Genomic DNA, 24,508 nt, shown 5'->3' with positions numbered 1-24,508 from the left:
TAGAATGTGCCATTGATTTACTTTTTTATGACTGTGGTGTGAAGACGTATACGCACTTAAACTAATTCCACGAGATATCTGTCATCTTCCATCAACAATAGGTATCAAATAACCCCATTCACCAAGACTAATACAAACGAGAAGAAATCACCTATTCATTTTTTTTGTGTCTATTGGGTTTGAGCCTGAGCGATCATGATTTTCTTGATCATTAAACCACGTCATTGGGTTCGATGCTATTGATTATTGAAGATGTATTGTTGAGAAATTCTTAATAAACTCACTCTTATAGCTTTCATTACAAATAGAATACAAGTAAACATATAACACATACAAACATTGCCAAGTAGATGAATTGTTGATAAATTCTTATTTAAAGGTTCATTGCAAAGAGAATACAAGTACATAAAACACATACAAACATTACCAAGGAGATTGCTTCTACAAAATGTGCAGAAACAATTATTGAAGTTTGAGTAAAAACTTGAGAAGAGTACAAAACAACATATCCATAGTAATTCCAAATATTTTTACTGTAGTAATTTTACAACAAAGGGGTGTCGGTCGATAAACCCTCAAAGTATATATGGAGTAGAGAGGTTGTTTCCAATTAGATTTGCAAATATATTGCCAGATAAATGCAGTGACAGCTAAAAAAAATCACATATTTGGAAAAAGGCCTGTCAAATGGCAAGTCATTGCAGAAAAACAAAGAAGTCACACACAGATGTATTCCGCGATTCTGTGCTGGGGAATGGTAGCTTAGTTCTCTCTTGTAGTACAAATTTTAGTGTCGTGGACATAGTAACGAGCAGCAAAATGCTCTAGGACAAAATCTCACCCCAGGAAAACAAAAGATAAGGGTGGAGCGTGAAAGGGGGAGCATCGTCCCCCAATTTATACAAAAGGCGAAGTTGTTTGACTGAAATAGTAAATGTGAAGACTGAAAGATAGATTACTGTGTTTTTGGTAACGGAAGCAAGCAGTCATATACCCGTTCCATCCGTGATGTAATCCTGAGTTTATGTGCAGTTTGAAGATCTGGTTTCGCCAAGTCAATGATATCCTGCCTCAAACTGTTCACATGTAAATGTCATATTAGAGTAATAAAATTTCAGAAAATCCATGGCAGACAGAGTATGGGTTAAGATAAGGATGAAGAGAAACAAACCTTATCCATTCACCAGTCGCCCTTGCATGTCCTTCGACAGCACAGTACAAGCGATCCAGATAATATAATGCTAACCCCAACATGCATTGAGCATCTTTTTCCTGAGGCGTTCGGGAAAAGACGAAAAAAGTGAATAGGAGAACGAAAACAAGAACAACTCCAAGCTATGGCAGCATTACATGCAAGCACCAAGTTTTTATCTAATAAACGAACTGGAGAGCAAAAGATATTTATAGCATTACTGTTAGGGAGAAAGTGAATAGGATTGAGTAAACGGTTCCACAATTTACTAGATGAAAATGGATTGCATGATAGTGGAAGAAATATGAGATTAATAAATGCACAAATACTATTGTACAAAGATTTAATAAATGAGCTGGTAAAGTTCAAAGGGCCTTACTTGTCCTTGCTCTTTGCAGCTTTCTAATTGCATAATCTTTCTCTCTACTTCCACAATTAGCAATCGTCGTTGAATTCGGGCAACCCTTCCCCTGCCTTCTGCTTTCTTATCCTGATTATATTCAAGATTTCATGGTGTTATATCATTTCGCACAGCATGGCAAGACTCTTAAATGAGAGACCTCTATTAACCATCATATTATCATATATATCGACCAGTAAATGTTACTATTTCCTTTCTTGGTTTTTTCAACTAGTACTCACTTCCTCATGTCAATAGCATTAGAAGGGGAAAAGAGAAAAGAAAACTCCTAAAATGACTTCTATTATCCATCATATATATCAGCCACTAAATATGTGAATACTATTTACTTTTCTTCGTAGTTTCAACTAATAATCACTTACCTCATGTCAATAGCATTAGAAGGGGAAAAGAGAAATGAAGAAAATATCCGCTGAAGTTGTTCTGAGCCAAAGTTGAGTCCACTTTTTAGGTTTAAAATGGAATCAGAACTGCCCAATCCAGAGGATCTAACAATTGTGTACAATTATGAAAAATTTATCATTGTGTAATATCATAGTAACTGTTTCTGTGAATTGCATAACAAGCCTCCCTCATCAGAAAACTCCTACCTCAATCTCTTTCCCCAGGGAACTCTTTCCGATCTTTTTCTTTGATGACATCAGAAGTAGGTTCCCTCATTGCCTCCCATAATCCAGTACTCTCTAACTCTGAATTTATGACCAACATCTCCTTCAATAATCTTACAAACAGGATAAAAAAAGTAGATGTAGTAGCCGAACCAGCTGATAAAGCTCATCAAAAGTAGAGGCTTCAAGAACTGCGTGAGGAGAGTGGGGGGTGGGGGATGGGGGGCTTAATAAGTGTGGGAATAGAACCCTGTTCCTCCTCTTTGTCTCTCATGTGACAAATCCTGCTCCCTTTTACAATTATTTTTAATGGAATAATATATATGACACAGAAATTGATTTTAAACGAAAACAAGCTACTTTACCTGTTTAAGCCAAGCACGCACCAACATGATCACAATAAGAGAGAGGAAGAAAGCGGGCAAAGCAGCTAAAATAGCAAAATTGATTTCATTGGCCCTAAGAATTTGATCCAGCTCCAGCATAGCCCTGTTTTAAAAATATGAAAATCCGAGAAGAAAACAATAAACACCTTTAACTCTCAGAAGTTATGACTTCAGGACAAGAATATCAGTTGCTCTCACTCACTCTTCAATGTCAAGCTTCAGCTTCTGAACCTGTAACGCAGAAAAAAAAATGTTAAATGCCAAAACCAGAAAGAATTGACTGCAAGTCTGCAACAGAGTGGAGTATATTTACCTGGATAAGAAGAGCACGAGAAAGCTCTCCAGAAAAAAGATTTTGAATTGGATGCATCAGTTCCTTCTCATACCTAAAGTGAAAAGCTAGCTTACTTAATAACGAAAACAACATAATCCCATAAATGTGATCTGGGGAGGGTGGTGTTTACACAAACCTTACCCCTACCTTGTGAAGGTAGAGAGTAGCAATCTTACTTAGAAGAGAGACATAAAAGAACACACCTAGTTGTACGGTGTTAGTAATGTGAGCAAAAAAATTAATCTGATTCAAACATGGTCTGTTAAGCATATATTACAACTATGCAATAGACTTGTATCATTGCTTTGGTTAAATATTCAACAACTACCAGGAAAGCAAACAAAATTATTTGATGCATGCTTGAAAGTAAAAAGTTAAAGATTCTGTATAACATCAGAAACCCTTGTCAATTAACTAGAGATGACAAATAGCTGGTCCATCCAGTCATCATACCCAAAAGGTTCAATTCATTCAAGAAAAACATCCTGCAGTTTTTCAACAATGAAAACCTCTTATACCTCCACAAAAGAACCTCTAATTGTCTGAGCAGGCAAGCAGTGCAGACAAATTCATGGAACATAAGAAGTACTACCAATACAATAAAGTTGCATGGTTAATTGCTTCCGGAAGAGGATGAGGAGCATTGGATAAACTATATAATATCAAAATTAAGCATGCCTCTTCTTTTTTTCTTTAGATAAGGTAAGTGTGCCTCCATTAAAAGCACATAAAATACTTTATCAAAATGAAGGAAGTGCTTTTTTTTCTTCAAGGAAAAAATACTTAATGTGCAATTTTCCTTGCGCAACAACAAGAAGTTTATTATCTTTGTCTGATTATCTGTTTCATAGACATAAATGTGGCAGGAAAAGGGTCAGCATTCACAGCAGGTCCTTTCGTGTGAAAAGGAAACAAAGGATGTATATTGCCTTTTTTTGCACTGTCAAGTGACCAAACAGATCTGGGACATGTTTCTTAGCCTATTTAGAAAGGTGCAAGTAATGCCAAAATCAGTTAAGGAGCTTATATGGTGCTCCACATCCACACTCCACCATCCTCATTGTCCCATCTATTAACCTTCTAGCTCTAATGACAAAAATCAAATGCAGTCCCAGCATAAAAAATCCTCCTTCCTACACAAAAATTATGTTACCCATTCTGATTGTATCTATTCCCTAAATTGTAGTACCTCATCCCAAAAAAATAGAAACTAAAGATAAATGTGATTACAAGCAATGCAAAACCAGTATAGCCAGCAACTCAAAGTATCCAAAAAGATAAAAAAAAACATTCAAGTACTTCCTTAAAAATTTATAAAGTGACAAGGGAGAAAAATGATTCTATTAGGTTACAACCATGATGTGCAACGGAAGGCAAATGGCATCCTCTACAATGAGTACTAACTACTATTATACAATCCCTACATATTAAATAAGCAACAAACAAAAGCAAAAGGAAGCCATACCTCATCATTACTATTTCAAGCATTTCCTGGTCTGTTGCATTTGGTGGAGCCTTCTCACCCTTGGTCTGCTCAGTGAAAGCTTGCAACATTCTGCAAACCAAAAACAGTGTAAGAGGTTTATCCCATAGCACCAAATGCATAAAACAACGCACTTTCTGCATTACTTACAAAAAGAAGATAACATGCTAAACAACATGCATAACACTCCATTAAAGAGTGAAAGACAAGAAGCACCCCTAGGGCATCATACTGACGATGAAGCAGGCTGGTGTCTTTCGACAAGGACCACATAGAATATTCTACAAAAAATGTTAAAAGAAAAACGCAAATGGAATACACACATCGAGATTCTTAAGGAAATATATAAAGAGCTTGTCCAAGTTAGTACTTTCTTCTCCAAGATTACTTTTTGTCAATTGCCAACAATTGTGAGCAGCAAAAGCTATTTTTTTTTAAAAAAAAAAGTTGGGGTATTCCCCGCAAGAGTAGTTCAAACCCAAGGAATAAATGGCTTATAAAGAAGTCTACCAACTTATCAATACCTTTGTGAGAATTAAAGATTGAATTACAAATATTATAAAAGAGACTCATGATGAAACAATTTTAAAAAAATAAATCAATTTCAAAAAAATAAATCAAATTCAATAAACTAACCTGTGTAGAGAGTCAGCAGTTAATTGCACTTCTTCAGGTTCCATTGCACCCTTCTGCCTCTTCCGGAATGTGTAGAAAAGATCATCCCTTATAGAGATGAGCTGGTGAAAAGAAGACATACAACCAAACATTTACCAATGGCAATCAGGGTAGTTTAGCACCAAAACTCAACTAAACCTGATGAGCTAACTCATATGACTCATATTAGCCAAACATAGACAACAGATTAAAAGATTAGTCATTTGAAAGTCCATCATGAATGGAAGGATCATTAGATAATGCAAAATCTCATATACACCTAAAAAGATAAATGATAACTGAAATGCAAGATGGAAACATCATTAGTCGAAGTTTGAACACCAGTGTCCAGTGACAAAGAAGTATTTCTTAGCAAGCATGATGAGGCAAGCAAAAAGAAAAGAAAAGGTGTATATTCTCCAAGTGAAATATTCATGTGCAATATTAAGAATCTACATGATGGAAAAAGAAGATCTCTTGACCTAACATCAACAAGAAAGAAATCAATATAGTCCTAAAATTTACAGACTATTACAGAATGAAAAATCAAATCAAGGTTTTATGCTCTCATTAAAATTTGAAGAAGTCATATACATAAGTAATTAAGAAATATGTAGTCCAATCCTATTTATGTGCATTATAGATGTAGAGGACTTATAGAGCCCGACAAATTTGGAAATCTCCTGAGGACATTTGAGTGTTGACAGAGTTAATCATGATAAGCAAAGAGTGTTGCCAGAATTAACCATGATAAGCAAAGATTGTTGACAGAATTTAACCATAATAAGCAAAGTCAATTAGGAACTCAGGAAACAGTATTCAACTTCAATTATTACAGATAGGATCTGAATGCAATTATAATAACTAGGGGCAGCTTACCGGTTGCTCTACATGGTCATTCCAGAAACTAGCTGTTGACTCCTTTGCCTCACGGATCCAGTTGTCGATGTCAGAGCTTCCAACTAAACTGCTATGCCGAAGCAACCATAATGAACAGATAGAGATGCCCACAATCCCACAAGTATAGGGTATCCAGTATCGAGTAACTCTTCTGGGCTTCCGGTGAATTGTAACCTTCAAAAATTAATGGCAAACAAACTATCCTCAAAAGATGAGTCAAATTTACAAAAAATATTTTGGAAACATGCATTGCACTTTGTGTTGTATTCCTCAACATGAACACTCATGTACTTCAGCTATACAGATCTCAGTTGACAACTAATGTCATGGCCTGACAGTTACTATATACATCTGTAATACCTCGGAAGTTCCCAAGATCATAACAGGGTTTGGAATAAGAAATGACAGATATTCAGCACCAAAAAGGGGTTAGTACAGAACCTATTCACGGACAGTGAAAGGGACCACGGGCCGTGAAGGGATCCATGGAAACGAACTCAGAAGTTGGAAAGTTGAGGCGAGTTTCATGGAAGGGTCCACGGATCGTGAAAGCTTACACGGACCGTGTAAAGGTCCGTGAACCCGACCCGAAAGAACTCAGGAAGCCTGGTCCTTCATGGACACCTGTACGGTCACTAGATGGTTACAGGGACCGTGGACAAGTCCATAGAAGTTGAGTTTCAGAAACCCAATTTCCCCTCCTGTTCACGAGCACCTTGACGGACCGTGTGGGCCTTCCATGAAAGGTGTTCCAGCAGTTTTAAGTCATGGCTATTTAGTGCTTTCCCACACTTTTAATCTCTTTACTATGTAGTTTTGGCCTATACTAAGTAGCTATAACTAATTCCAACGACCTAGCCACTCCATTCCCTCTCATTCTCTCAAAATCAATTTTCTTTCCCACGTTTCTCTCCCAAGGCAAGGTCAAGAGTTTCAAGGCTTCAAGTCTCCTCTTCCAAATTCAGCTAGAATTTCTATCAAGGTATGTGGGAACTTCATCAATAGGTCCTTTTTCACCCATTGAGTCCCAAGGGAACCTCAATTTCTCAAATTAATGATCTTCCTAAATTCCAGGGTTTCATGATTTCTTATGGGTTCTTACGAATTTCAGTTTTTCTTTATGATTGATCTTATTATGTATGAATTGATTATAATTCAAGGTTTTCAATGATGATTTCATAAACCCATGATATGCAAGTATTTTCATGATCATAATTATGTTATTTTCACATGCAAGCTTCATGTTATCAGATTTTTATGAATAAGGATGCTTTCAGATAAAGTATCATTCAGTTTATGCACTTTCCCCATTCGCAGTACATTTCGAGTACTGGCCGCATACTTTTCTGCTTATATTTGTTTCATAATATAGGTTCTGACGCATCTAATCATGCTCGCGGTTAGTACCGGATCCCTTCAGCTTGCACTGTTTTGTTGAGTCCTCATGGATCGGGGACATACCTTCTTATGATCATATTCTATATCATCTTTCAGTTAAAGATATTTGAGTGAGCACGGGACTTGTCCTAGTAACTCACTTATGTTTAGAGGCTATTCAGACATTATTTTCCACGTATGATTGTCTTGCATCAGATTCTCTCTTATGATATATAAGACTTGACTCCGCTTATCAATTTACTCCGTTTATGTATGATATCTTAGTGTCATGCTATGTCATGTGGTTAGCCTAGGGTAACTCGTAGCTCTAGGCACTGTGTCATGTCTAGGGGTAGACTTGGGTCACGAAAACAGCATCCCACTTCACTTTAGTAATTCAGTGGTGAGTTGATAATCTGATAACGATGAAACCAAATCCATTGCTAAAGATAAAAAGATGACCACAGCAGGAAGAAAGAGAAGGTAAAGCTATCTCATTATAAGTTGGTAGGGAACTCTTACAATGGCAGCTAGATAGGCGTTCAATCTGTCCACATTTTGGTAGATCAAATTGATAGCATCTCTAGTCTCACAATCAGTCCATTGAGACCCTTCTTGATTAACTTCTGGAAGTTTCTCAAATATCAATGGAAAAGAATAGCTTTCATCAACAGAAGAGCTTTGCTGCAGAATAAATAAATGGACAATGTCAAAAAACAAAATTGACAAACATATAGCTAGCAAAACAGCCGTTTTCAAACATTTTAGGTGGGGAACTTCTATGTTACACAAAAAAACTCTTCACCTGGCGCACTGCATGAAAATGTCCAATTGATGCCTCCAATTTCAGAAATAAATCATTCATATCAACCAATAATGATGATAATGACTTCTCAGGATCCTTGACCAATTCCTCACTAACCTTGTCAACCTTCATGTAGATCTATATATATGCAGGAAAGACATGAATTGAGCGTTTTTTCCTCACCAGCTTTGTCAGAATGAAAAATATGGTCCATAGAAGTTGTGTTATCAAAAGTGAAAATGAAGATGAATACCAAGTGTTTGGTAGAGCTTTAAGCGCAACAAAATCCATGTTTTAGTAAAGAAGACAGATAGATAAAAATATATATGTAATGCAAGAAAAAATAACCATCAACATGAATAATAAAAACAATAATACAACAACATACCCAGTCAGTCCCGCAAATGGGGTCTGGGAAGGTGGGGTGTACGTAGACCTTACCCCTACTTTCATGGGGTAGAGAGGTTATTTCCTATAGACCCTTTTGTAGATTGTTCTGATTTAAACAAGCATGCCTAGCTGCTAACCAACCGAATTGGGCTACTTCCACAGATGCCTTGGTTTTCCACAACATTTTCCAAGGCCAATTTGGAATCCTCTGACTGTTCTGTTGTAATAGCATTCCATAGCAATTGTTAACTGAAATATCGATATCCCTATGGTTGAACCAAACTAATCTGTCTACATGATTTGATCTATTGAACATAAGCTATGCAACTCCTAGTCATTTGAGCTTCTTTTGAAAATAATCTGCCAACCTAAGCTTGAGATCAAATATGAAATACATTCATCTTTGTTTCACAGCACAGTTAAATTTTTAAAACTCTCCTCTCCATTCCAAGTTTCAAGCCATTATTTAATTTTTGCACCACTACCAACCTCCAACTTTGCATACTGAAGAAATTCATCCCACCATCTTATTCTCTTCCTGGTTCCCCACAAGTAAATCTAGTATTTCTAAAAGACTTAAACATGGGTTCACCACTAAAAAGGGAGGAGAAAAAAGAATTAAGTGGGAAATGATCCCCGTTCCTTTAGGGTAAATAACTCAGCTTTCATAACAGAAACGGAAGCAGACGCAATCAAAAGAAAGTTTGGACTGAATGGCCAAATGCACCATTTAGTCTTTTTGAAGCATGGATGCCAGACTGCCAGCACATAATATTTAATCAATCCTAGATAATATGTACATAAACACCTAGTTTGGCGGAGAGACCATAGGTTGACGTGCACTATAGATTAGCATATAAATCCGCACATAGATTCCCCATCATTTTCTAATGGTGTTGGGTTCTGTTAACATCCCTCCTTTTCGCCATAAATAACATCTAACATTCTTTGCCAGATTTCCTCACTCCCCCTGTTGTCCCTCCATAACAATTTTAAAAGCAAACTTCTATTATGCAACTTCAAATTTCTCACTCCAATCCCCCGTCTTCTTACCTCCCGTAACCACTAGCCACTTGATCAAAGTCGGTGCCCCATCCCATATAAAATGTCTTCTAATGGAGTCCAATTTTCTTTCTACTGCTGCAGACATACAAAAACAAGGATATAGTATCTGTTGGAATACCATCAAGCAACTGTTGATTAAAGTAAGTCTGACCCCAAAAGACAAATATTTTGTTTTCCATGGGGTTAGTTTGTTATTGCACCTATTAATAACGCCTTGCCAAATGCTTTTGTCCTTTCTCTTCACCCCTAATGGGACTATGGGAGAAGCCCCAAATAAACAGTGGGGAGCTTTTCAACTTTGCAGCACAAAATATGTGGCAGCTCTTTTACACAATCAACAGCATTAATACTGAAAATGTTACTTTTGGCCAGATTAAATCTCAATCCAGAAACTGCCTCAAAACATAGCAAAACCCCTCTCACATACAGCAATAGAACTCTATCAGCCTCAGAAAATAGATGGGAATCATCTGCATAAAGGATATTCTTAAGCATCATACTGTCCTGCTCTACCAATTTCAGACCCCTTAAACAACCTAGAATTTATGCTTTCTTCAACATTGTACTGCCCGAATTTCCATAACCAAGACAAACAAATAAGGTGGCAGAGGTCCCCTGCCTAAGTCCCCTCTGAGAACTGAAATTTTTTTATGAGGGTCACTGTTATTTAAAATGGAAAATTTTATTGTTGAAATACATAATTTGATCCATCCTGTCCATAATTAAAGTTCATCAGTCTCAATAAATTCAACAGGCACTGACAATAGACATGGATGTATGCCTTCTCTAAATCAAGCGTACATGCCACCCCTTTTTTCTTCCTTCTCAAAAGTTTATCAAAGCTCTCATTTATTGCTTTGTTTTACTAGTTATATATTATTTATTGTTGTCATACCTAAAGACATAGCCCATGGGCACTGACATGTGTGTCCTAGCACTTTGATGCTGCACTTAAGTGTCATCAAAGTTAAGTAAAGTGCCCAAGCTATGGTGCACACCACAGCATTAGGGCTTTAACTTGCAAAAGATTAATTCCTTCCAATCACATATTGGGGGGGATGGTGTTTTGAAGCGAGACATCTTTTATAGGGACAGTTGAAATGTAAAGATATAAACTGATATAAGGAGGATATGAAAAAATGATGGAAGTTATCTCAATAGGAATATTATCACTATTTAAAAGAAATAAACAAAGCAAAGCAATTCAGTATGAACGATGGGATATGAGCTGATAAAGAATTGCACTGTCAAATGTCTTGTAAACCAAATAGGAGAATCAAAATTGAAGGATACTTTTGGATGAATTACAGTATCCAGCTGGAGCCTAAACTTGAAATGCTTCAATTTCTATCCTCTCGTTAGAAGCCCAACAACTAACAAGGTATCTACACAACTCTTCAGCTTCTCATTTTCCCTTGTACACAATCATATAAATGTACAGGAACCAGCATGGAATGAGAAAATCAGCAAAGGTAAATTATTACAGCATCAAAGAAAAGAACTGATGAAATAAACTACCAAATAATGTTACATGATTAATTTTCACATGCATTAATGCAAAAGCAACTAACCTGTGCCAAAAATGTAGCCAAATGATATCTTAAGCTACTCAAGAAATTTATCCTCTCGGATATATATGAAGATGCCAAACAATATGTATGTTGCATCCCAGAACCTTCACCAACACAATCGCTTAACAATTGAGTTGTGCCATTGAAAAAAGCATATGGTCCTCTTTCACATATCATGAAGTATGCTCTTTTAGCATTTGATCCCTGAAACCATACATACATGACTAATTTAACTTGAACTGTGCCTTAAAAAATATTATATGAAAATAAAAAAAGAGCAGTCCGGAGCGCTAAAGCTCCGGCTATACGCAGGGTCAGGGGAAGGGCCAGACCACAAAGGTCTACCGTTTATACTACATTTCAACAAGAGACTGTTTCCACAGATTGACCCAATGAGGTCACATGGAGGCAACTTTACCAGTTAATACAGATTGTATGTATTGTTTCAAATTAACAATATAGCTAACCTGTGCTTTAGATTGCCAGTACTCTAAGTTCTTCTGGATGTAATGCATATTCAGAAAGATGCACTCCATAATGTCCTCCAAAACACCAATAGTTCTAGATGCCTCACAAACAACCCTGCATCTCAGTAAGCTTAGAAACTTCACTTATGAACAAAATGTTCTCTCAGATATCCTTCACTTCTAAAGATCAAAAAAAAAAAAAAAGTCGATGCACTAAAAGCTCCTGGTATGCACAGGTCCGGGGAATGAGCGGACTACAGGAGTCTATTGTACACAGTCTAAAGCTACATTTCTGCAGGAGGCTGTTTCACTGTAGTCATAATAAAATGTTAACTAAAGAGATTTCAGAGACTTACATAGCAGATTCAGCTGAGGAAGGGAAAGGAAGGGGGAGAGAGGTCTTTCTACGACGTCGTTTACTGGTGCCGGAGCTGCCACGGTAGAAATTGGAAATCCTGCTGAGGAAATTCGAGTAGGAAGCCGCCGGAAAGTAACTGGAAATTCGATTCGAAAGGTATTCAGTGTATATGGAGATAGTAGGTTTTAGGCCCTTGCCGGCGTTTTCCGGCGGAGAAGCCATCGGTGAGTTTAGTGAGTTGACAAACGCCGGTGATCGGAAAATATTGCACGTACTATTTTTACAAAAGAAAAAAGCAATTTGATTCTTCTCAATTAGTTTTCTTTTTAGTGAAAAAATAAATTAAAAAAAAGGGAAGTTTCTTTTAAATTTACGTTAGGAAAAAAATCTGAAAATTCAAAATAATTTAATATACTTCTCTAAATTTGAGAAAAAAAATGGATATAAAAGATAATGAAATTCCTTTTCAAATTTCAACAAGTATATATTTTAATTATTCACAAATTAGTTATTTCAGAATTGTTACTTCATTTTTAATATGTTATAAAAATAACGTTATAATATTCTATAATTAATTTTAAAATAAGCTATCTTGCGATTTTATCTCAATCAAACATGAACGAAAACTTATTTTAAAATCAATTTCAAAACTAGTTATCTCTTATCCATAGTATCAAACGAGCCTTTAATTCCTAATTTACATTCATTATTAACATTAGTCATTATTCAATACAGTATTTATGGGTTCTAACGCCTTATTGTATCGTTAATTTATAACTTTATATGTATATAATTGTTGAATTCAGAAGTCTTCTTTTTAACAATCGATATACTTAATGTAATTACGTTATTATATTACTTTTTTACAGTTGACTATTTATCTTTATTTTGTTTTTTATGTTTATTATTCAAATTATTGATTTATAATATTATCTATATTGAAGAACAATAAAATATATTTCAACATTGTACTCATTAAAAAACAATACAATACAATAAAAATATATCACGAAACCATTCAAAATAATTATTCAAATAGAGGGTTTACCAATTCCCCCTACGTACTACCAAAAAAAATGACCATGTTATCGAGTTCGAGTTTGCTACTCAAATCATTACCAAACTAATACATATTTCCCTCAGTACTTCAAGTGTTTATGTCCCGTATAATATTAACTTCATAGTGCATCAATTCTAACGAGAGCCGTCAAATCAGTACTATTAGTAATCGACTCTATAGCTTTTTCAATAAACATTGATGTTTCGATCGAGTTTTAAATAACTTTCGAGTCCGATCTTTCTACATTTTACATATGAAGTCTCGTTCAAAACATAAGAAAAAAAGTGTTATCAAGATATTGAACCCGTATAATATCTTGTAACGGGAACCTCAAATCAATGCTATTAGTAATCGACTCTATAGCTTCATCAATAAACATTGTTGTTTCGATCAACTTTTAAATAACTTTCTAGTCTGATCATCCTACTTTACATATGTAGTCTCGTTCGAAACATAAGAAAAAAAATGTTATCGAGATATTAAATCCTTATAATATCTTGTAACGAAAGCCTTCAAATCAATGCTATTAGTAATCGACTCTATATCTTCTTCAATAAACATTGTTATTTCGATCAAGTTTTAAATAACTTTTTAGTCTGATCATTCTATTTCCTCGTTTAAAACATAAGAAAAAAAATATTATTAAAATATCAAACCCTTATAATATTTTATACATATTTCGAAAAAAAAATGCGTTATGACTCGTGAGCTAGCTAAAAAGTACAATTGTATGGGCTAGTAGAGAGTATTATTCAGTGCAAGCTTTAATCAAACGCGCTCCATTAAATTCGTTGATTGTGACTGACTATTCTTCTTCTTCTTCTTCTTGTATCTCTCAAAAACCCCATTTACAGAGACTCAAAAATGGCGACATTAGGAGGAATTCGTGAAGCTGGAGGATCAGAAAACAGCCTAGAGATCAACGATCTTGCTCGTTTTGCTGTTGATGAACACAATAAGAAACAGGTTCTTCTTTTTTTTTTCCATTTTCTCCCTTTGTTTGTAGATGAATTTGATTGTTTTTGTGGGTTTTGAAATGGGTTTATCAAAATGGGATTTTTATTTATTTTTTGCTATTAATCCCAGTTTCAAATTAGGTGAACTCAATTTATTGCTAAAGGGGCAACATCCATCACTACTTGTAAACAATGTTTTGTTCCTATTTTTGACAATTATTTAATTTCAACTTTTCATGTTAACATAGTTAATATCACAAAGATTCAATTTTTTTTTATGTAGTGTGTTGATTACCCTGCCAAAGCCAAAACGAAACAAACAAATTGAAACAGAGAGCGTTATATGATTTGAAAATAATGGAAACCCTTAAGGATCATTTGGTTGGAGGGATTAGGCGAGTTATCTCGGTTTAGAATTTGGGATTAAATTTAACCTCGTTAGGTTGAAGGTATTAGCTAAAACCGATATTAAAATCAGGACTAGGGGTCGTTTGGTTCGGAACTAGTTATCTCTTATCCCGGGGTTAGTAATCCCACTCTGTATATGGAATAACTTATCCCATCACTATGGTATAAATGATGGGATAAGTTATCGCAGACATGTCAACCAAACAGGACACCGAACTTTTATCCCAGGACTATTTTTTTTATCTTAAGACTAAATGTTTTTGTCCCTCACACCAAACGACCACTGTATGATTAGTTATCAAGGTTATAGTCCTAGTTATAATCCCAGGATGGGATAAGAAAGGATATCCGATGTGATTATTTTATTCCACCTTCCATATGGAGTATAAAACTCATTATTTTAGTACAAACGGTGAGATAAAATAATCCCGAGACTAGCTAATGCCTTAAAACCAAATATGTGATATAGTTAATCCGATATTTTATTATGAAATTATTATACTTATATCATGTACCAAACGACCCCTAAGACTGAGGTTAAAAGAGTTACTTACTATGTACAATTCAAGGAGAAAATCACTTGATTCCTAATTATGTGGCACTGTCTTTTTTTGGGAGCTAATTAGCCTCAACAAGTAATAAATTTTTAGTTCTATCATTTTCAAATGTAACAATTTTATATGCTGAATAACATCATTTTTAGTAGTAATGGTTTTAAAACTTTACTCTCCTTTTCGGAAATAACGTCTCTATCTCAATCAGGTAAGCATAAAGTTTGCGTACTCTCTACCCTCCCTAGACCCTCACTTGTGGGATTTTCAACGGGTATGTTGTTATTGTGGTTTTAAACCTTTAATCATACCTATAAAAAGGGGGAAAAAGTGTCTGATGATTTAAACCTTTTAGCTAAGAATAATTCAATCAGAGTTTTATTTTTTTGAATCTTGAACGTTGAATTGTTTATGGTATGGGAGAAAGCGAGTAGTTTATAAGTTGATAAACTAATTTAGACAAGCTTATGCAACTGTTCCAACTTCTATCTTATTTAAGTTTACGCTCTCGAAACAATTTTCATTAGCATGTAGTAGGTGTGATAGTGCTCTTCCTAGAGAGATGAAGAGCTGCATTGATCGAAACTGAAATAACGAAATAAGTATCTTAGTCTTTACTGACTTTGAGGCAAGGACTCATGTTTTACCGACTTTGTAAGTCTGTCTGTATGTGATTAAGCATGTACAGTGTACAACCTTTATGTTCTTTGCACTCCGTTATGACTCATGGTTCACTGTTCTTGCTTTGTGAACAATATTGTATATCAGAATGCTCTTTTGGAGTTCGGAAAGGTTGTGAATGTGAAGGAACAAGTGGTTGCTGGAACAATGTACTACATAACACTAGAGGCGACTGAAGGTGGTAAGAAGAAAGCATACGAAGCCAAAGTCTGGGTGAAGCCATGGCAGAACTTCAAGCAAGTTGAAGACTTCAAGCTTATTGGGGATGCTGCTACTGCTTAACAAGCGCTGAACGATGTCTGACTCTTATGTCCTGAAAATAAAGCTAAAAATATTTTAGCTTGTTCGTATTTGAATATCATTAAGTAAGTTCATAACTCTATGGTGGATCTAAATTACGGATAACTATAGCTTTACAACGTTCCTTTTTCGTTCTATGCTCTATCTTATATACGATTTTGCTTTTCTGTTGCTAATATATCTGAGAAACACAAGCAATTGCCATTTCTTTTGTGAAGTTAGCGCAGGTGACTGGTTAATGGCTAGCATAAACATAATTATAATGAATTCTCATATTAATGAATGCAGTCGAGCCCAGTTAAATGTACTTCCATAAGTTGGTAAATTTTGTGACGGACGTAGATTGTGGATTTCGTTTCTAAATGTCCTTTCATATGTTCAGCTGGATGGATCTGAAGTTAGTAGATTAACTTCTGTAGTTATGTTGCTCTTCTCCTCACATTGCAGGTTTTAGACATTCAGTACAGCAAACTGCAGAATGCTAAAAACTCATTTGTAGCATTTGATTCTGTCACAGTAGCACTCTCAGTTTCTTCTGGCTATATGAAATGTTTAGTCTTCCACCTTCTCGCTAAGTTGTGCAGATTCTTCACTTTGGATACCACACCTGGTGTCGGATTCTCCAAAATAGCACTACTTTTGGAGAATTTGACACGCATCCATTGATATTTTTGAAGAGTTCAAGCACCATAGCCTCTCGTCGTCCCATGAGTCTGATAGTTGGGGTGGGGGAATGATTACATATATAACTAGTCTTCTTATAGTGAATGTCTCCCTTTCTTTTTAGTCCGTTCCAAAAAGAATGTCATCTTACTATAGTTAGAAATGATTTAACTTTAAAATTCTCTTTTTACCTATAGTAAAATGATTTATAAATTATAGTCACACAAATATTCAAGGGTTGTTTTAGATTACAAGTTTCAAAAATCTCCCTTTTGTCTTACACCTTGTTTGGATGGGTGTTACATGTTGTACTATATTGTATTGTTAGTTTAAATATAAAGTTTGTTTTGATTCGTATCGTTTAAATTCATTGTTAGGTAACGACGAAAAAACCCATTTTATATAACGATTGATTTGGTGTGATCGCATTATTACCTTTAATATTTTCTTCTCATGTTGTCTTTAATTATTATTTAATAATTCTATTCTATCATTTCCCTCCTTTTTCATAGTAGCATTACCACATAATACCCTACTATTTTTTTTTAGGTTTGTCATTCAAATTATGAATATCGAACATTAAGCAATTATAGAGAACGATAAAATCTATTCAAACATTGTATTCATTAAAACAATAACTATAATATAATACCACACAATACGATACATTATGAAATAATCCGTAACAGTCATCTAAACGAAGTATTAAACACTGTATCAAGCTAAACGATGTTACATAAAATGGGACGGAGAGAGTAGTCATGATACTGTTGAATAACTTTGATTTGGCAGTGCAGTAATTGTTTTGCAGTCATCACAAGTTAATTTTCACATCCTCTTCTTAAAAGCAAAATAAAGAGCGTTTATAACCTTAATCGCGAATAAATTCATTTCAACCCAAGTAAATTTTGAACGGAGGGCTATGTTTATTGATTTGACCTGTTCAAATTTAACTTAACTCGCTCATTTGTCACTTCGATCAGATTGTGGCTAATTTTATTTTCTTGAATAGTGCATCCAAAGTGAAAGGATGATATTACAGAAATTATAGGATATAACATTTACAACAAAAACTTCTCCTATTGCTTCAATTTTACAGGCTCTTCTGAGCCTTTAAGACATGTCAAAAGATGTGGAGAACTCAGGTTGATCACCAATAGTGCTACCTGAAACAGGTTCAACATACCACTCGTTGGCTGGTCGAGTGATGAAACTTGCTTCTGCATAACAACGACACGCATAGATATCTCAGAGAGAGCAGAATTACACAGTGATATACTACAATATGCAGAAATAATTCGGTCCTGAACATTCATAAACAATCCAACGAAAGAATCTTTCTTTGCTTCTTCAGTATCGCGTAATCAAGGTATGGTCATAGCAAGAACAGTGAAATCTTATGGAGAGTGGCTGCTAATCTATGTCCAAAAGCAGCTTAACATCACTGAAATTGAGCTTTCCTTTAACGACAACATACCAGTGTAAATCCCACAAGCGGGGTCAGGGGAAGGTGAGATGTATGCAGACCTTACCCCTGGGGACCTTTGTAGAGTAGAGAGGTTGTTTTCGAAAGATTCGCGACCTAAAAAGGAAGTTATTCACAGAAGGGTTGCAAGAATACACCCTTTCACATCCCTTTCACATCTTTAACGAGTATATCACTAGGAAACATATACACTAATGCTAACTTCACATTGAAGTCCTCCGATCTCATTTCTCATGCCTGCAAAATGCTTACCTTTTTCATTTTTTAAAACGACTGTGTCAGTATCTCTTTGCCACAAATAGCGGTTTTAGTTTTGCATCTTATGAAGACATCATAAATAATAAGTTGATATTGAAGCAGCGTTTACAAGAGTTACTACTTAGTTATTTGTTGTTTTCTCCCAATCTCGGAGTTGATTGAGTCTTCTTCTGAGTTTCAATTTTTTTTACCTTTTTGTTTGAGGGGAGGGGAGGGGAGTATCAGCATTATATCGCAAAATTTGCGAGAGCAGCAAATTGAAATTATTTGAGAGATCAGGAGGGGCTGGGATCTCGAATCACATCCATTCAGAAGCTCTAAACGCCACACTAGCTCATCCTTCCTACTTAAGACCCAATGGCATACTGGAGCATGGTTTGAACTCGGTGGATAATGGACTCCTATCCTACTTAAGAGTCGAATCTAAATGAGTTAGATTACTATAATCTAAACTAACTAGATGCAGAATGAATTATAATGTTGTAGCGTGTTTTATTATTTACCTGACAAGAAGACATCCTTGTATTCTTCATCATCATAGACAAATTGTGGTGGATCTGGAGAGCCAACCCCTACTATTGTACTTCCACTGCATTTCATTTTCGGAATTAATAGCAGTTTAAACTAAAAACAAAGTGCAGGAGTAAGACGTCGTTTAACTTTCTATCCTGTCAGAGACAGCAAAGGAGATATAATTTCTCGTAATGAAAAAAATGCACAAAGGGAGACAAAATACAGATGTATATTTAGACCAAGACTAATAATTAGGCATAAATGACAAATATATGAACAAAGAATATGAAAAAAATATCATGATAAAAGGGTTTGAACTTTGAACTAAGACTCTAGAAAAGAGAAAGCAAGAATATAAACCAGACCAAGGCAAAAGTATACCTTCCAGACATGAAGACTGCATCATATTGTCCTCGGCCAGCAGCAATTACTCGTTGTTTTAACCTTTTAAGAGATGGAAGAACTTCAAAGGCGGGAGGTTCTGCAAGAAATATTATCAATGTCAAATGAGTGTAATCCTGAGCAAGAAAATCTTCAAAGTGCAAGATCCACTCTGCTGATGCCCAGATGGATGCATATTTAAATACTACATTCGACCAATAATGATTCCCATCGCATATGCAGACTCGATGACCTGGGATGAAAAATAACCACTATTTTTTCAAAAAGTTATGCATGAAAGGAAAGAACGGGTAAAAATACGAGCAACCTGCATGAAAAATAACCACTATTTTTTCAAAAAGTTAAGCATGAAAGGAAAGAACGGGTAAAAATACGAGCAATCTGCTTCATGTGAAGCAGTCTGGTTTTTGAATCTATTCTACCTTGCCAGCCGAAACAATTACTTTAAGGCGACAAAAGTGGACAGGGAAAACAGTAAAGACTAAGCATCTAAGTACTTCTCCTGCACAACATACAGAACTGAAACTGGTAACTGATTAGCAGACTCCTAGAAAACATATGAAATATGTTTCACAAGTGTGTTTAAAAGATCATTATAAGGAGTAAAGCTTTTAGATTCACGTTGCATGATTGAATCAATTAAATGAAGTTATCATTTTCACACACTATATAAGGAGAAGGCTCAAGCATATCTAGAAAGATTAGTCCTTTACTCGGTAAAACCAGGGGAATGATAAAAGTGTGCTTAAAAAGTTGCATTTCTATGTAACTGATCAGCACCAACACTATGTAGGAATTGGAATTGGCATTGGCATTTATTCGATGGCATAGCCAGTCTACATGCCTGAACTGGACTAAACAACTACACGAATGGTCCTTTTTAAGAAAACTTTCCTGTTCCTTGAGCAATGTCACTAGGAAAGTTACTTTACTGCACATGAATTTTAGAAATACACACATACAAATAAAAAGATACATGTGTTTTTGTGTGTGATCAAATGTTAAGGTGTCTAATCTTCATCTCATACCTAAATCATTGACACACACATCTTGAGATATTCCACTAGTTGAGATTTTCTCCAGTAAGCTCAAGGGATCAACCTTACTAGACAGATCCAACTGAAAACGCTGTCAAACCAAATTTATCTTAGACTTTGATAACCAAAATCGTATATTTCATCCGAAACTTGTGCATTAACTTCACTTTGTATCACCTTGTAAACTTCAGCAGTGGAGCATGCCTGTTGAGGCTTTATGAGGACCATTGGAATGTCAAATGGTATGGGTGACGGGATATCCTGAACAACCTGAACAAACAATTACATATTTCCATAATTTGAATTTATAAGAGACAAGATCAGATATAATAACTTCTAGAAATTCACAAGCCATTTCGTATGCATTGAGCACTGCTGCAGTTCACATGTAAATATGGAATAATGGGAGGCTACAACAAAATAGCTGAAGATGGTCAGTAAAAAAGAAATCGAGAATTTTTTCCTCACCATCATTTTGCAGAATTTCAAATTTCGATTCAATATGAATTCGTGGTCCACGTGGAATCTCTAGCCATTAACTGTCAAATCTACAACCTATGGAGTGACTATCACACTACTCATTAACAGTAATTATGTAACATAAGCTGGTATCTTCGTTTTGCATGCCAGTTTTTTTAAATATTGAGAAGCACAAGATGATTTTACCCTTATTGTCTGGATAAACTACATTTGAACTTCTTGCCTATCAATAATAAACATGCTTACAAAGCCGAAATTATACTTGTAATGTGGAAGGATAGAGTTGCAAAAGAAATTCCAAGATCTTTTGCTTATTTCAACTGTGAGTGGAAAGCAGTGGTTCAAGGAAAAAAATTCCAAAGCTTTGTCGAACAAGAAGCAACTGAAGTTCAAGAACAACAAATAATAACAAAAACAACAAAAAGTGACAGAATAAAAACTACAACAACACCCTTTAATCTGCCTCACCACAGTTGAACCACCGTTTTCCACCCAACCTCTTTTTCCCCCTCCTTCGGGGGTATGGTTACAGATTTCCACCGACTGATCAGAGACTGATTAGCAGCACTAGAGACCCAAAGAGATGCAAGGAAAATCACAAGATCTCATACACAACTGGAAGGAATATGAGAAGCAAATTCTAGGTAAAAAGCATACCTCACCCCTACCCGTACAGTAGGCTGCTCCATGAGAGAAGAAGAAAGGAATATCAGAACCAATCTCACCAGACCACTCTTGGAGCTCCTTTTCAGTGGCAACACAACCACTGAATTGATTTGCTGCCCACAGAGTTGTTGCAGCATTACTGCTCCCACCACCAAGACCAGCTCCAGTAGGCACTTTCTTATCAAGATGAATCTGGCCAGAGAAATAGGGAATAAAGTTAAACCAGTCGCAATATACCCAAAAGCTATTCCAAACTGATTAATTAGCTACCAATTTAAAGATTTTACCCAAAAGTAATTGTCTGTTCCAGTCTTTTTCCTATAAAGATTGAGGGCCTTTATAATCTGCAAAGAAAGTGGCAAAATCATGAATACACCAACAAGATCATTAAAATTAATGAGTATGAGGATAACCATATTAGCTTTTTCCTTTACCAGATTCCTCTCATCGAGTGGAACTCCAGCAGCATTAGTAGATAAACGATCCTTTGACTTTGATGGTGACAGCGAGAACTTTATTTTATCTCCTAGACTAATTACCTGAAGGAACAAAAGGGTTCATCATTTCATAACATATAATACACTCAATCATTCATTCTTCCAGAACTCCATTCCTAAATACCACAGTAACAGGAACTTGCGATATACTCCCTTTGTTTTGATATGTTTGTCTTACTTTCCTTGTTAGTTGGTTTCAAAAAGAATGCTTCTAACTTCGCACAAGGCATGTTTAAGACGTCAAAACCATTGAAATAAAGGGAGTAGTAATATAGCATAATTCCAGTGGGATTCTTTCAAGCATTACCATATTCTGATATCTCACCAGGCAAAAAAACTGAAGCACAAAAAGGGAAGTTGAACAATTACATGAAAGAGAGACGCCAAATCATGATATCCGTCATCCCTCTTGCTTGTTATTCTCAAGAAAACATTTATCTGCAGCACAAAAGGACAGCAGATTTGCCAAAAGAAAAGAAAGAATTAAGTGTAAAATCCACAAAGGAGTTTTGATAAAAAATTTAATTTGATTAATTTAACTTACCTTGCAAGGAGAAAAAAGAGTGAGTCTTGAAAGCCCAGCTTCTCTATCCACTTCATCAGCTAATTTATTAAACTTCTCTTCAGGATTATATGTTATCTAAGCACCACCACAACAAAATTCAATCAAAGCTCAAAACTTTTTACACAATTACAGCTCAAATGAACAATAAAACAAGAAAATCAAACTCAAACCAGCAGAGGATAAAATTCACAAAATTACTAAAGCTAATAAGCTATGACAAAAAATTAGAGTGATATGTTTATCTAAGACCCCCACAACAAAATTCAATCAAAGCTCACAACTTTTTACACAATTACACCTCAAAAGAACAATAAAACAAGAAAATCAAATTCAAGCCAGCAGAGAATTAAATTCATAAGAACCCCATAACATAATCAGTCAAAGCTCAAAACTTTTTACTCAATTACAGCTCAAAAGAACAATAAAACAAGAAAATCAAATTCAAACCAGCAGAGAATAAAATTCAGAAAATTAGCAAAACTATGACAAAAAATAGAGTGATATGTTATCTAAGCACCCCCACAACAAAATTCAATCAAAGCTCACAACTTTTTACACAATTACAGCTCAAAAGAACATTAAAACAAGAAAATCACTTTCAAGCCAGCAGAGAATTAAATTCACAAAAAAGCCAAACTATGACAAAAAATAGAGTTACTATATGTTATCTAAGAACCCCCATAACATAATTCAGTCAAAGCTCAAAACTTCTTACACAATTACAGCTCAAATGAACAATAAAACACAAAATCAAAATCAAACCAGAAGCGAATAAAATTCCCAAAATTAGCAAAACTATGACAAAGAATAGAGTGATATGTTATCTAAGCACCCCCGCAACAAAATTCAATCAAAGCTCACAACTTTTTACACAATTACAGCTCAAAAGAACAATAAAACAAGAAAATCAAATTCAAGCTAGAGAGAATTAAATTTTTAAAAAAAAAAGAAGCCAAACTATGACAAAAAATTAGAGTTACCATATGTTATCTAACAATCCCCATAACATAATTCAGTCAAAGCTCAAAACTTCTTACACAATTACAGCTCAAATGAACAATAAAACACAAAATCAAAATCAAACCAGAAGCGAATAAAATTCCCAAAATTAGCAAAACTATGACAAAGAATAGAGTGATATGTTATCTAAGCACCCCCGCAACAAAATTCAATCAAAGCTCACAACTTTTTACACAATTACAGCTCAAAAGAACAAGAAAATCAAATTCAAACCAGCAGAGAATAAAAATTCACAAAAAAACAAACTATCCCCAGAAAAAAAGGGTTACCTCTACTTGTTTTTTACTAGTTCTTGAATCTGAAGCCTTCACAATAACAAAACTGTTTCTTCTAAATTGAAAATTCTTGTTAAAATAGGATGAACCATGTGGCCTATTTGACCATGACTGAGAAAAACAACTCTTTTTAAAAGAATCAATTTGGGGTTTGACACTACAAAGAATATTACAGGAAGCCATAGCTACTGTGTTTCCAAGTGAAATAAAAAGCAAAATTTGAAAAAAATGATTCAATTCTTCAACCCCATTTTCAAGAAGTGTGTTTCTTGCAAATAAAACTCAAAAAGACTCAAACTTTACTCTTATTTTTTGTGAGTTTTCACTTCTCAGGTAGGTAAAGATATATAACACATGACAAAAAAGGGGAAAGAAGGATTTCAGAAATGTGTTTAACAGAATTTCTTTTTTTTCTTCTTTGTAGTTGTTGTCTTTATTCAATGCTCTTTTGTATCAAATTAATGGATTTTTTTATTTTTATTTTAGAGAAAATGAAATTGGAATGTAAAAGTGATTTGTTTAGTCAATTCAACAAGGAGATAATGATACACTAATTAAGTAATTTCTTGATTATGGTTGTTCAATTATACCAAAAAAATAAATATAAGGTAAATAATGGAAAATGTTCTAATTATCTTTTATCATATACTTTTATATTTACTATTTTTTCTTTTTGAAA

At 35.0% G+C, this 24,508-nt stretch overlaps 3 protein-coding genes across 4 annotated transcripts; 1 reads left to right on the top strand and 2 right to left on the bottom strand.

Annotated features, from left to right (window-relative positions):
• Nucleotides 1-489: 489 nt before the first annotated feature.
• LOC107008298 (protein DGS1, mitochondrial) lies at nt 490-12,336 on the bottom strand. Its single transcript, XM_015207276.2, has 14 exons — nt 12,010-12,336; nt 11,654-11,768; nt 11,187-11,390; nt 8,161-8,298; nt 7,878-8,039; nt 5,958-6,152; nt 5,061-5,161; nt 4,407-4,496; nt 2,921-2,993; nt 2,810-2,838; nt 2,587-2,710; nt 1,572-1,682; nt 1,172-1,272; nt 490-1,076 (listed from the first exon to the last, which is right to left on the bottom strand). The coding sequence occupies exons 1-14, from the start codon at nt 12,231-12,233 to the stop codon at nt 956-958; spliced, it is 1,788 nt and encodes a 595-aa protein (XP_015062762.1). The 5' UTR covers nt 12,234-12,336; the 3' UTR covers nt 490-955.
• A 1,469-nt stretch (nt 12,337-13,805) lies between these two features.
• On the top strand, nt 13,806-16,174 carry LOC107006319 (cysteine proteinase inhibitor A-like). Its single transcript, XM_015204915.1, has 2 exons — nt 13,806-14,037; nt 15,755-16,174. The coding sequence occupies exons 1-2, from the start codon at nt 13,936-13,938 to the stop codon at nt 15,947-15,949; spliced, it is 297 nt and encodes a 98-aa protein (XP_015060401.1). The 5' UTR covers nt 13,806-13,935; the 3' UTR covers nt 15,950-16,174.
• A 1,358-nt stretch (nt 16,175-17,532) lies between these two features.
• On the bottom strand, nt 17,533-24,241 carry LOC107008194 (4-diphosphocytidyl-2-C-methyl-D-erythritol kinase, chloroplastic/chromoplastic). 2 transcript variants are annotated; one of them, XM_015207122.2, is made up of 11 exons: nt 23,824-24,240; nt 22,514-22,609; nt 22,339-22,407; nt 21,907-22,011; nt 21,760-21,816; nt 21,464-21,664; nt 20,504-20,596; nt 20,318-20,417; nt 19,269-19,368; nt 18,878-18,963; nt 17,533-17,850 (listed from the first exon to the last, which is right to left on the bottom strand). In XM_015207122.2, exons 1-11 carry the CDS (start codon nt 24,010-24,012, stop codon nt 17,744-17,746), a joined length of 1,203 nt encoding a protein of 400 aa, XP_015062608.1. In that variant the 5' UTR covers nt 24,013-24,240; the 3' UTR covers nt 17,533-17,743. The 2 variants fall into 2 exon arrangements, with proteins under 2 accessions (XP_015062608.1, XP_027769793.1); XM_027913992.1 differs by lacking the exon at nt 17,533-17,850 and adding an exon at nt 18,347-18,780 and having other exon boundaries at nt 23,824-24,241.
• Between the last annotated feature and the right edge of the window lie 267 nt (nt 24,242-24,508).

This window comes from Solanum pennellii, chromosome 1 (assembly GCF_001406875.1).
Source record: "Solanum pennellii chromosome 1, SPENNV200".
Lineage (NCBI taxonomy): Eukaryota > Viridiplantae > Streptophyta > Magnoliopsida > Solanales > Solanaceae > Solanum > Solanum pennellii.
Note: the sequence above shows the minus strand (reverse complement) of the source record. Positions and strands in the feature narration are given on the sequence as shown.

What these genes read in the sequence shown, in the direction of transcription:
- LOC107006319 (XM_015204915.1), top strand. Translation starts at nt 13,936, where the DNA reads ATGGCGACATTAGGAGGAATTCGTGAAGCTGGAGGATCAGAAAACAGC. An exon ending in ATGAACACAATAAGAAACAG is followed by an intron (nt 14,038 to 15,754) that starts GTTCTTCTTTTT and finishes ATTGTATATCAG; the next exon opens with AATGCTCTTTTGGAGTTCGG.
- LOC107008194 (XM_015207122.2), bottom strand. Translation starts at nt 24,012, where the DNA reads ATGGCTTCCTGTAATATTCTTTGTAGTGTCAAACCCCAAATTGATTCT. An exon ending in CTAGTAAAAAACAAGTAGAG is followed by an intron (nt 22,610 to 23,823) that starts GTAACCCTTTTT and finishes GGTGGTGCTTAG; the next exon opens with ATAACATATAATCCTGAAGA. An exon ending in GCAGTCTTCATGTCTGGAAG is followed by an intron (nt 18,964 to 19,268) that starts GTATACTTTTGC and finishes AATGAAATGCAG; the next exon opens with TGGAAGTACAATAGTAGGGG.
- LOC107008298 (XM_015207276.2), bottom strand. Translation starts at nt 12,233, where the DNA reads ATGGCTTCTCCGCCGGAAAACGCCGGCAAGGGCCTAAAACCTACTATC. An exon ending in ACGCCTATCTAGCTGCCATT is followed by an intron (nt 6,153 to 7,877) that starts GTAAGAGTTCCC and finishes TAATTTTTGAAG; the next exon opens with GTTACAATTCACCGGAAGCC. An exon ending in ATGACCATGTAGAGCAACCG is followed by an intron (nt 5,162 to 5,957) that starts GTAAGCTGCCCC and finishes TCTTTTCACCAG; the next exon opens with CTCATCTCTATAAGGGATGA.